The sequence below is a fragment of the Castanea sativa genome, chromosome 6 (genome assembly GCF_040712315.1).
Source record: "Castanea sativa cultivar Marrone di Chiusa Pesio chromosome 6, ASM4071231v1".
Lineage (NCBI taxonomy): Eukaryota > Viridiplantae > Streptophyta > Magnoliopsida > Fagales > Fagaceae > Castanea > Castanea sativa.
The window spans coordinates 52,212,780-52,226,073 of record NC_134018.1 but is presented as its reverse complement, the minus strand read 5'-3'; the positions used below and the strand labels follow the sequence as shown (position 1 = coordinate 52,226,073).

General features: G+C 34.6%; 1 protein-coding gene and 1 long non-coding RNA gene across 2 annotated transcripts; both read left to right on the top strand.

The window, feature by feature from the left end:
- Positions 1–5,502: 5,502 nt before the first annotated feature.
- Positions 5,503–7,018, top strand: LOC142639148 (akuammiline synthase 2-like). Its single transcript, XM_075813266.1, has one exon. It carries the CDS (start codon positions 5,537–5,539, stop codon positions 6,689–6,691), a length of 1,155 nt encoding a protein of 384 aa, XP_075669381.1. The 5' UTR covers positions 5,503–5,536; the 3' UTR covers positions 6,692–7,018.
- A 1,668-nt stretch (positions 7,019–8,686) lies between these two features.
- LOC142639045 (uncharacterized) lies at positions 8,687–12,985 on the top strand. Its single transcript, XR_012845113.1, has 4 exons — positions 8,687–8,716; positions 9,448–9,694; positions 11,799–11,836; positions 12,949–12,985. It is a non-coding gene; the product is annotated as an uncharacterized LOC142639045 (long non-coding RNA).
- The last annotated feature ends 309 nt before the right edge of the window (positions 12,986–13,294 follow it).

The window sequence follows — 13,294 nt, the reverse complement described above, 5'->3', positions numbered from 1 at the left end:
TAAGGCCGTTGAACCACCTCATAGCAACAGGTCCCAAGCTAGAGGGGAAAACTTTACACATCACGGTCTCGTTATGAGAGTGCACCACCATCCTCTGGTTAAAGTGACTCACGTGCTCCACCGGATCAGTCCAGCCATTGTAGATGATGAAGGTGGGCTGGGTGAACCTCCTGGGAAGCCTCCCTTTCTCAATCCTCCGTGAAAATGGAGATTTGGAGAGTTGGTGCAACGCCCGACTCATAGCATTGTTCCCCAAGCCCCTGGAAGGGAGTTTCTTGTGTCTGCGAGCTGGCGGGTCGTCCTCCTCACAAGAGGACATTGCGCCGGAGGGTGAACATGACCTAGAGCTGTAACTACCTCCCCGGACCTCCCCTGAAGAAGGATCAGATGAGGACGGTGAAGACTTACGTCTGGCGCGGCGCAACTTTCTTTTCAAACGATTGATCTCCTTCTGCATGGCTTTAGCACCATCCTCGTGGGTGGTGCTACCCCCGCCATGAGTATGGCTAGCCCTAGGGTATTCTGTATGGACACTTTCCTCACGATCCCTTCGAAACTCAAGACGCTCGAAAAGATCTTCCGGTTGTGATCCCTGTGATTCTGCATGGGGAGAACCTAGGCCTGCCATAGTATCCTAGCTCCTTTCCAGACTAGATTTCCCACAGACGGCGCCAATTGTAAGTGCACAATTACACCTGGACCCAAAGACAATTACGGGCTCAGGCCAAATGAGCCTTAAACAATGAAATTTGTAGAGCGTGGGCCTGAAATCTAGGTTAGAGATGCTGAGAACTTGACAACAGGCTAAGAAGTATAAACACTTGTAAATAACAACTGATAATTGCAAATGGGTCTCCTCGGACGTGAGCCGAGGACTACTTCTTTATTATTTCTTTTTCTTTCTTAAAGATTACAATTCTTAATTTCTTTCTTAATTACTGACCCCCCGTTCTTTGTCCTTCACCCCCTTTAAATACTTCTTTTCCTGATGTTTTCTCCACGTGTTGCTCAAACCCCCTCCCCCCTAGATATTTCTTTTTTTAGTGCCTTTGAATAGTGACCAGAAGTTTCAGTTCTACTGTTTAGGGGTCACTTCCCCATTAATGCAGCCAGGGAGGTAGGTGCAGAGCCTTTAATGTGGAGGTGGCAGCCTTTGCTCTTGGTATTTTTCTAACACCGGTGCATCTAGAAGGTTCAGGGTTTCTCCCTTTTAACCAACAGTCTTTACAGAATTCTGCATTGACCTTTATAGCGAATCTCCGAGTTCTCTTGGATCTGTCCGAGGAGAAACTCACCCTCGGCTGTATCCTCGGATCCTCGGCGTATGAGCCGATTTGTAGTACCATCAAATTCTTAGCTTAAGAACATATCGACCCTCCTTGCTAGAGCCCAAAGGCCTAAATGCCTGCTTGGGTTCTTTTACTCCCCACAGCTACAACTTTGTAGTTTACCAAAAGTCCGAATTCTGACGTTAAATGGGCCAAAATTGTTGGTTAAGTGAAGCCTAAAAATCTGGAATTTTCCCCAAACGGGAATTCAACTTGTAATAGGATTCCTTGACCTATTTAAAGGCTCTTTAGGGCAAAATTCAAGGGGGCCAGTGCTAGGGCTGAAGGCTGAACATAGAGAGTGCGGCTACTTCTTTGGTTTTCTTCCATAACAGTTAATTTTATTTTATTTGTCTAGTTTAATGTTTAGTATTTTATTCTTGTGTTTTATTTTAATTACTATAAGTAGCTAAGTTTATAATTAGGGTTGATGATGAAACCTTGTTAAGGATTATAAGTAATATTTATGTGATTTGATTTTTTTCCACAATAGTTGTTCTTTAATAATTTAAATTGTTCTTGCTTCATATCAATTGACTAAGATGAGATTCTAGATATGAGTTCAATCATGTTTTTCTCATGATTTAGGATTTGTTTTAATTAATTGAATGCTTGGTTTAATAATTCTTGATTATAAAATTGGATATCGCTTGTGATTTATCTGTCAATGGATACAATTTATGATTTGATTTTTAGAATTGGATATATCTTGTGATTTGTTTGGCTATAGATACAATTGATGATTTGATTTTATACTTAAGAAGCGAAGAAGAACATGCTTTTGATTTTTAAAATAAGGATTTTAATGAGAATATTTTCCATGATAGCAAGATTGATTTCTAGATTATCATGTAGTGAGTTGGGAAAAATTAATGATCATAAATATATGCTGATATGACTTACAAGGCGGATTCCAAAACCTTAATTCCTTTCTCTTGATTGTTTACATCTTTTTATTGCTTTATATCTTTTGCTTAGTTTAAGTATTTGCTTAGTTTATTTAATTTCAAAACAACCAATTTTTATTAAACTAGATTAGGATTAGTTTGATTAAGATTTGATTAATTTTCCTACGTTCATTCAAGTCCCTGTGGGTTCGACCTCGTTCTTGTCAAACTATACTTCGGTACGGTTTGTACACTTGCGAGTATTTTAAAATTTCACAACAAGCATTACCGACTATAACCTAATTAAATTTTCAAAAAATACTCGTTATGCAAAAGGATCATCACATCCAATATTTTGTTACCTGACAGTGAAGGTCTGAAATATTCAATATCATCCAACACCAACCAACAAACGCGAAAACCATCAGTGTGGACAAGTACACTGACAGTCATATATAACTCCAAAACCTGATTCTTGGCCATTCTTTTTGGAGTTATATATCACTGTCAGTGTACTTGTCCACACCGATGGCTTTCGTGTTTGTTGGTTGGTGTTGGATGGAATTGAATATTTCAGGAGTATGCTAGGACACAATTTTGTATCATAACTCGTTATATTATAAGTTGTGATTGGTGAGCGTGTGTCCTCACATGACTCATTGACATACCCTTACCAATCACAACTCGTCATATGGTGAATTGTAGCATAAAATTGTGCCCAAAGTTATATCCCTAGCATAATTCATATTTCAGCTATTAGGTAATGAAAGGTATCCCTTATTGGATGTGACGATCCTTCCACATATTGAGTTTTTTTGAAAATTTAATTAGGTTAGAGCATCTTTGGTAATTTTTTCAAATTTTTGTATGCTTGAAGAATAAATAATTACTTTTCCAACTCACTCTATATCATTACTCTATTCAATTTAAATATTAATTTTTTCATTCACTCTTTAATTTATTCTTTAATCTACACGTTTCTCAGTATTACTAAATCCTCCACCGTTCATTTTTCACAGAGAAAATATCTCATTCCTTTTGCCTTTCTTCTCCGGTAAAGTCTTCTTCTTCAGCCAAGCGTATACTCATGTGTTGGTTGTAAAAATTCTTCTATCTGCCAATTTCTAAAATCATTTAGATCATCAACGACCATTCACCCAAAGTCTCTCAGATCGATCTGGTAGTTTTGGAGCTTCGGTTTTGCCGATTTTTCTAGGTTCCAACGGTAGATCAAGAAGGTTTTCAAAGACATAGGTGCATGCTTTTGGTTTGACTTGCTAAGACTCTGTGCATTCGGCCGGATTGGGTTAGATCGGCTTCTATATACATACATACATACATACATACATATATATATATATATATATATATTGGTTCTAATTTTTGTTTGGGGCTGAAGGATTTGTTGGATCGTTTTTGGGAGAGAAGGTTGTGTTGATTTTGTGAGAGAGAGTTGCTTCCCCTTTGTTTTCTGATGAGAAGAGAGACTGAAGAATGAAAGAGAAAAGGAGGAAAGGGGAAAAATAATAATTTTTATTTAACCGGTAATTATTTTAATTGAGAAAAATGTTTAGAGTTGTTATAGTAATGGCTACATAGAGTTACTTTAGCCACTCTAAGAGGGCGTTTGGACAGGCAAATGCACGTCCACGTCCAAATTTTTTATTTTTTATTTTTACGCGTGTTTGTTATTGTTCATTGGCCATGAACAGTGATTTTAGGTCAATGAACAGTAACTTTTGGCATGAACAGTGTTTTTTACCTATTTAAAAATCATTTTGCTACAGTGTTTTCAGTTTTCAGTTTTCAGCAATAAGTTCTATCCAAACAGACCCTAAAGTTCTTTTTTAGAGATAGAGTGGTTGTTAGATTGTGTTGTTGTAGTGTTTGCTAAAAAAAGATTTTAGAGAGCCTATTGGAGTTATCACTGTCAGTGTACTTGTCCACACAGATGGTTTTCGCGTTTGTTGGTTGGTGTTGGATGATATTGAATATTTTAGACCTTCACTGTCAGGTAACAAAATATTGGATGTGATGATCCTTTTGCATAACGAGTATTTTTTGAAAATTTAATTAGGTTATAGTCGGTAATGCTACCGCAAATGGATATTGAATTTTGGTATATAATAAATTCTGAAAAATAAAATTTAGCATAATACATCCTTTTGAGAAATAAAAGTAAAATTTTTAGTATAAAAAATTGGGGATAAAGGTAAAAATTTAAGGAGATTTAGTGACTGTTTGGATCTGGATGATAATTGTTGCGTTTTTGTGTTTTTTTTTCAACGTGCATGAATAGTAACCGGTACTGTTCATGCACGTTATTTCACTGTGCAGAAACAAAGTTATTGTTCACGCACTGTTCATAGGACTCCCAAGCACTTTATTCAGAAAAAAGGGTCCCACAATACTATTCACACATTTAAAAATTATTTTGCTATAGTGTTTTCAATTTTCAGTTTTCAGTAATAAGTTCTATTAAAACGGACCCTTAATGGTAATTAATTTGTTAACAAATGGATGGAAGGACTAATTATAGCAGGAAATGTTAACTCGCAAGATTAAAATGATAAAAATAAAAGATAAAGGTCTAAAATGACTATTACCCAAACTTTTAAAAGAGCTTTTGTGGCATTTTTGTATAGGGCAAGATTTAGTTGCAGTACTTAGGTGTTGTTCTTTAGATTCTTCTTTTAAAATTCTGTCATGTAAATTTTTTCTTTTGGGATGGAAGTGTATTTTTTAGTTAAGTAACTACATAATTGAATTTTAAGATAAAACTTAAGAATCAGAATCTAAGATACTGTAACTAACTTTTTTTTTTCTTTAATAATTATTTTTGCATAATATACAGAGAGAACAAAAGAAAAATCAACATCGGACACCAATTGCCTCCTTGGAAAAATTCGAACTGTCCTCTCAATCTATGAGATTCTGGTTGGGCTATTGATTGCTTCAACTACCATCATTTAAGATAGTTCGTTGAACAAGTAAACCCCTTTTCACAAAGTCTTCAGTTTCTATCATGATAAATGGTAGATATTACAAACTTTGTTATGAAAAAATTTACAAATTATTGATGTGGTAACTAATTATTGGTAAATAAAAAAGTAATATTAACAATATGTTTAAATAAAAACTAATAAAAAATTTGTCACATCAACTTTTTATAAAAATATTGTAAAATAATTTGTAAAAGTAGTATTACTGTTATGCAGCGGAAGACACTTATAAAAGGAAAGCTCTAGGTAACACATTTAGGACCAACATGATCTTTTGCAAATAAGAAAAGAGATTACTCAAAGAAATTCGTGTGCCAATATGATGAAGGTTGAGGTCACTATCATTTCAAAAGAAACAATCAAACCATCTTCACCAACATTGCACCATCTGAAACCCTACAAACTCACCCTCTTGGATCAGGTCACTCCTGCAACTTATGTTCCGACAGTCTTCTTCTACCCCATGACCAATCTCAAGCCAGACATGTCCCAAATTATTGCACAGCTTAAAACTTCCCTATCAGACACCCTCAATATCTTTTACCCATTTTCTGGGAACATTAAAGACAACCTTTTCATCCATGAATTTGACACTGGTGTTCTCTTTCTGGAAGCTCGTGTTAATTGTTCCATGTCCGAGTTCCTTAAGCACCTAGAAACAGACTCATTGAGTCTATTTGTTCCATACCATGCCTTTTGCAAGGAAACAAATACTACTATAGGTCAAATGGCTGTTCAATTGAACCTCTTTGATTGTGGTGGAATAGCAATCGGCTTGAGCTGCTCACATAAGGTTGCAGATGCAACAACTGCGAGTATTTTCCTTCATTCTTGGGCTGCCACCTTTACTAGGTCTCCAGAAAAAGTTATACATCCAAATTTCTCTGAAGGATCAATCATGTTTCCACCAAGAGATTCACTTCCACAAAAGTATATAACTACAATGGATAACTTGTGGTTTAAAGAAGGTGATTATGTTACGAGAAGGTTTGTGTTCCATGAAAAAGCAATAGCCACTCTAAGGTCCAAAGCGAAAAGCGAACTAGTTCCAAAACCAACACGCACTGAGGCATTGGCATGTTTCATTTGGAAACACTGCATGGCAGCTTCTAAAGCCAAATCAGTTGGGCCGAAAAATAAATCCATGACCATACTGGTCCAAGCAGTGAACTTGAGGACACGAATGAAGCCACACTTGTCAGATGCATCTACTGGAAATATATTTTGGTGGGCACCCGCTGCAGCTGATTTGGCTATGGAAGAGAAAGAGCTGCATGAATTGGTGGACCTTGTAAACGAATCCATCGCAGGGTTTGATAGCGATAGTGCGGAAAGTTTGCAAGGAGATGAAGGTTTTTTGGCTTTCTCCAATTACTTTGACCAATTAGAAGATATGTTTTCTGCAGAGCCAAAACCAGATGTTTGTGCGTTTACATGCTGGCTTAGGTTTTTTAACGATATTGATTTTGGCTGAGGGAAGCCATTTTGGGTTGGTATCATGGGGAAAGTTGGCCCTGCATTTAGAAATTTAATAATATTCAGTGAAACCCCATGGGGTGATGGGATTGAGGCATGGGTGACCCTTGGTGAGAAAGAAATGGCTATATTGGAGAATGATCCTGAATTTCTTGCATGTGCTTCCCCAAATCCTAGCATCTCAATCTCCCCTTAAAATCTTTGGATGTGTTTCTGTCTGACGCCAAAGATAAATAACATAGAAATGGTTGCTAGTACGTATGTTATAAGTTTGAGAATTACAATAAATCATTAATAAATTGGTCTGTGTGTCATGGTCTTGAAGTTTACCTCTGATCATACGTTTTCGCTTCAAGTATAAAATGTGAAAGGGTGTGTACATTGTTGATTGTGAAGTAATAAATAAATCGGAAATTATTGGAGTATTAGTAAGGCATACTGCTAAATATGTAAGTTTGAAAGGAATTCTCACGTGTATTGATTTTTTCCCTTTTTATTCTTTTCCTGGATCAAATGTAATGAAGTTAATAAGTTGTAATAAAAATCTATATAAGTGCAGAAAAGCAATATAGTTTTCATACACATGTATTTTGAGGTAGATATTTTTGAATGTTTCAATGTTATAAAGTTGGACCAACACCATATTGTGATAGTGATAGCACTACAAAAAAACTTGATTTGTAGCATACTACTAAAACTATTAAACTGCAGTGTTATGAAGTTTAGAATAACCTTATCATCAGGAGTGACGTTATAGATTAAAATTCTAAAAAAGAGAGAGTTTAGAATAACCTCAATAGTGATAGTGTAATGAAATCATGTTGTGAAAGTATTGTTCTTAAATGTTGATTCGTGCTATCAGAATAAAACTTAGTGTCATGACTCTTTTGACCAAACAACCCCCATAATTATACTATAGCATCGACCTTCATGATGGACGCACTTTCACTTATGGAGATTTAAACAACCTTCAAATGCCTTGCCTTTCTTTAATAAAAAATATATAAATTGCAAAAAAAAATGTGGAAGAAAAATTAAAATAGAATAAAAATTGTGTCTAGATATAGAGAGCAAAAGAAAGAAAAAATTTAGTACAACAAACTATTATAACTTCTTTATCACAACTGTGATGTGTCAGTCTAAATGATGAAAAAAAAGAAGATAACTTCATGTATAAGTAATATGCAACTACTTACATTTTACCATGTTAACCATAATAGATAATTCGAATTCACACTTCATGTCCGTTTGAAAATAGTTTATTTAATTGAAATTGAAATTTTTTTGTTGAAAGTATTGTAAATAAAAGTAAAAATTAGTTAAATAATATAATAAAATTCATAAATAGTACTTAAAAGTACATTAAGACTCATAAATAATAGTTAAAATAAGTTAAAATTGCAAATAATCGCTTGTCTCAAACTCAGTAGACTCAAGTTATAGAGAACACGTCATATTGAATTATAAATATTTATCCATCTAATAATATAGGTTTTTTTTTTCCCATGTATGTTTAATAGTTACAGCAGATATATGGTTGCTATTTTAAATCAATATTCTGTTTTTTACTGTTTGATTGAAGGAACATGAGAGAGTTTGAATGTTAATGTTTTGATTAGAAATCAGTGTTTTGGTAATCAAATTTGTCTAGAAATCTGTAACTATAAACAAATTTAATTAGGACTCTATAACCATATCTTATAAATAGTTTTTGCAATAATTTTTATTCTTTTTTTTAATATATATATTTTTTGTGCATTAAACCAATTCATGGTTGTTCAATTTATAATTCTTTGTACATTTGTGTTGTTCCTTCTTTGCAATAGATTTAAAACAGCAGATTTCAATGAATACCAAACAGTAACAGATTTAATTCTTTGTACATTAGTTTGCTGTTTTAAAGGGTTTCATTCTTAATTTTTGTTCTTCCATTTACTTTTATTCAGATTTAATGTTCCTGATTAATTTTTGCTTTTTTATTGCCTCTCTTCAGTCTTTTCCTCCATTCGAATCAAGGTTAAAGGTATGGTATTTGTTTGCCTCTGTACTAAATTTCTAAATTTTGTTTTAGTATAGGGTTAACTATTTGTCTATGTACATCTAATTTCTAAATATTGTAGTGTCTTGTTTACATTTAAAGAACTCGTGAAACTCAATTTGAATTGTAACTTATCATGTATAAATAAATTTTTTTTGAATTTTAAGTAATTAATAATTGCATTGGTATGTTGTTGATACACACAATCCAAATAAAATTGTAAGAGTCATGAAGATTGTTTGAATTTTACTCTGTTTTAATGATCATGTTGATTATATGTGTGCTTTACCTATAAACAATTGCATTGTTGTATCTTCTGGAGTTTGATTTTTACAAACTTAACTTGAATGTTTTAAAGCTAGAACTCGCATGAGCACATTAACCAAGTTCTTAAGATTTCATAATAGTTGAATCTCCAAGTTCTAAGTCTTTTTACTATGAAATCTTAAGTAAGTGACCAGGAAGATAGGGAAAGCCCTAAAACAACAAACATATATGCTTGGCAATATTTAAAATCTGAGCATTAAGAACCTTGGTTCTCAAATCTTCTTATTTATACCAGGTTAACTTGATTAACAATACTGGAGATTATGACATGTTCTAATTCTGCACCTAATATGAAGATCATTGATGGCAAATGTGATAATAACTTTTTTTTTTTTTTTTTTCTATAAAACCATCCAGACCAATTAGATTATGTCAATTTTGTCTTGCAGAAATGAGAGAGGGGGTAAAGTGTCAACCCAATCAAAATGATCAAAGGATCAAATGTCTCGATGAGAAACATAAATATCATGGACATTGGTATCAAGTCCAGTTTGTGCAGTTCATTGCAGCCTAATTCACTGGGGAAGCTACCTAAACAGCTTTTGGAGTTTTAAAATCAATGGGTGTCAAATTGCTTCCTACTTTAGGATCCCCTTGAATTGATGCAGTATTAAATAATAATTGATTGAGATCAAAGTATGAATCCCTTTACTATTCATATATATATATATATATATATGTGTGTGTGTGTTTGTGTGTGTGTGTGTATAATGTATTGTGTAATGCTTGAGTTCTAAAGATCTAAGGTATGTTATTCTAATATGTGAGAGATTTTCCACGGTCCACTTGGTTTATTATAATTTTGTATAGATTATAAACCACCAACTTCATGCTTTAACTTCCTTATTATCTAAATTAGATCAGGTACTATAAACTTCCTTATTATCTGAATCAGATAAGATATTATGTTTATAGCTTTTAAATTGCATCTTTAATAGCTCTGGCCTCTTACTGTGTTAGTCTTGATTGTTTCATTTGACATGAATTGTCTTTTGCGTTGCTTTAAATACAAATTTTGTATTTGTAGAACAGATTTTGTAGTCAATGTATGATCTTTGAGTTAATTATAGTTTAATTGGAATGTAGTGAAAATTGGAGTTCTTATAAAATACAAAGAATAGAAGAAGAAAAACATTTTGAATTGGACTATGCTAAAAAAATTGGTCAGAAATGAGAGATGGACTAGGGATGCAAGATGGTTTGAAGCTAAAAATAGGATTTTAATATAGTGACCAGTTTTGCTATTATGATTATCATTTTTTATGTAGTTGAATAATTGAGTGGTAAAAAGATCACACTCCTCTTCAAATTCAAATAAGGGTAAGTATGTTATGGAAATATTCTTAGATAAGCACATATTTCTATGATTACACTATACAACAGATACATTACAAGGCTTTTGTTTTTAAACTATTGATCACTGTGTGTGATAGATCTCTCTATTGAATTGGTTTTTACATGTAATTTCTTCCTTCTAATTTGATATACAATTTAAAGAATCTATGTGCAAATTTTGGATTGGATATTAGCTTTAGGATGTTGATTATAATGACAGAATTTTGTATAACCTTATACACATGGCACTTCTTAAAGCTTTTGAAGGATAGAAGGATGTAAATCGTAATGAAAAGAGTCCTGCCACCTTGCAAATGACAGAGGATATAAGAATGCAATTTGTAGATCTATTTAGCATTGGCTTTGTAAACAAATTGATGAGTGCTAATGTAAGTTCTTTAAGATTTTCAAATTTTAAAGTACTTGATTTGCTAAAATCTTATAGTTACTAAAAAGTTTCCCGTGCATCGCACGGGTTAGCGACTAGTTCATTATATATTTATGAAATCCAATTCCATAAATATATATACTTTAGTAACTTCTTACTAAAGTGGTTATGCCTAACTCTCTGAATAACAATCCCATCAAACTTATCTCAAGGGAATATTTTGTATCTCCGTTAAAAGACTATGAATTCCATTTTGAGAATATATGTTCCATCAACACTAAATGTGGTTGCCCAACATACTGAGGTTTTGACCATTACTCTAGATCTCACTCTTGATATATCAAAGCAACCTACACCTCATGATCAAGTCCATTATTCTCTCAGGATTAAGAGTTCATGCAAATATAAGTCGTGAGTTTATTATTCATTTGACAATCGTTGGAAGAATAGTAAATCTCACACGGTCCAGTTCAATATGTTTTAACTCTTAAAACATATCAACATACCAACTAGAAACCTCCATTTCCATGATCAAGACAAATCATCTTAGTTGATATGTTATAGTCTTTGTAGATGAAATGCCCAATTTTCATCACCGACTACGAACTACATTTTGAGTTTACAAGGAACTTGTGATTTACATCTTCTATGACAAAATCACATAAATCACATACAATGCATCCATGGACTATATGATAATGTCTCAATATTCATGTTACCATTATTTTTAGATAATAATAAAACAACTTTATTAAACACAACATTAAGTCATACATAATGTCATACATAATAACATACATAGCATCATACAATAGGATTTAAGGGCACTAATCCTAACATTGGTTGGTGTGGTTACTGTTCCCATTGTATGGCTCTTGGGTTTCCTGCTGATTTTCGATTTTTAGGGCTTTGTTTTAAAACCTCTTCTTTTCTCCTCTTTCCTTTTTATCTTTTCAAATTCCCTATCATTGCTCTGAGTATCTCTTCTGATCTCTTCCTCTGTGACTTTTCTCTAAGCTGGTGCGAGGCGGAGTTTTCTACGTTCTTCACTTGAGGTATGTCCCTTTTTCCTTCTTTCGATTCTTCTTTTTTACAGTTATATATCGTGGTGAATTTCTGATTTCCTCTTCTTCTTCTTCTTCTTCTTCTCTGTTGGTTTTTGGGATATATATATATATATATATATTTTTGGTTTTTAGGATTTGTCTTTTGGTTTGGTTTCTTTAGTTTTTCCATGGTTAGTAGTTCTGAGGTTTGGACAGCTTGCCCCTCAATCTCTTTCCTTTTTGTGCGTTTAGGAGGGTCTCTAGGGGTTTTCCCATATCTTGAGGATTTCGTCTTTGAGAGTAACAGTTTGAGCATTGCTTTGGCTGATTTGTTGCCTTTGCTTCGTCAGTCAATCGATTAATTTGAGAACTTGGTGGAGGAGCGGGCGAGGATGTCTGAAGTTAGGTTTAGTGAGCTTGAGACTGGGTTGTCATCTAGCGACGATCCAGTGGAAGGAGATACAGCCGTTTCTGCTCTTCCAGAGGTTAGGGCTTTTCATGCTCTCAAGGAGGTGTGCGGGCTGGATGTTGACACATTAGGTAGATTTAAGGATAGGTTCCAATTCCCAGAGCAGGTTAGGGTTTGTCTGCCCAATGAGGAAGATCGGGCATGTCATTTCTTTCCTGGGGAGGTCTACTTTTACGAATCTGCTTTCGTCTGTGGGTTGAGGTTTTTAGTCCATCCATTCTTTATGGAGTTGTTAGACCGCTTTGGTATTGCCCTAGGGCAGCTCATGCCCAACTCCTGGAGGATTGTGGTCAGCTGTATAGGAATATGGCTGGCCGCTATGGACGGTGGCGAGCTTAAGGTAGATGAGCTCATCTATTTGTACCGTTTGAAGGAATCCAAGGAATATAGGTACTATGAGTTGGTTCCTTGGGAGAAAAGGACCAGGATAGTTCGGAGTCTACCTTCGTCTTTCTAGTACTAGAAGTCTAGGTTTTTCTTTGTGTCTGGGACGACTTTGAGACTTCCTCCAGTGGGGTTAGGGTGAACTCCCGAGGTTACATCGTCAGTGGGGAACCCCAAACTTAGGTGCGTCATTAATTCCTCTTATCACTTGAGTTTTGAGGTGTTCGCTTCTTCTGTCTTTAATTCCTTCGTCCATTATCCTGCGCAGTTAAGAAACGTCCCAAGCTTAAGAGCAGGTATAAGGAGTGGGTGGAAAAAGCAATTGAATACGTGAAGACAATCAAGGATTGGGACGATTTGGTGGACCCGAGGACTCTCTCCTTCCATTGTCTAGGCTCGGAACCTTCTGCTTTTGTCTTGCGCAACCTCAAAATTGAAGGAAAAAAGAGTAAGTGTTTGGCTCGTCAGTGTTGGTTTTTCTTGCGTGTTTCTTCTCTCCTTTTAACAAGTATTGTCCTCTTTGTAGGGATGACAACCAAGTTCAACAAGGATTTGTATGCCAAGATGAGATCGAACAAGGACGAGCCATTGTCTAGCATCGGGAAGAAAGTGGT

Excerpts from the sequence above, each read along its gene's own strand:
- LOC142639148 (XM_075813266.1), top strand. The coding sequence starts at position 5,537 with ATGATGAAGGTTGAGGTCACTATCATTTCAAAAGAAACAATCAAACCA.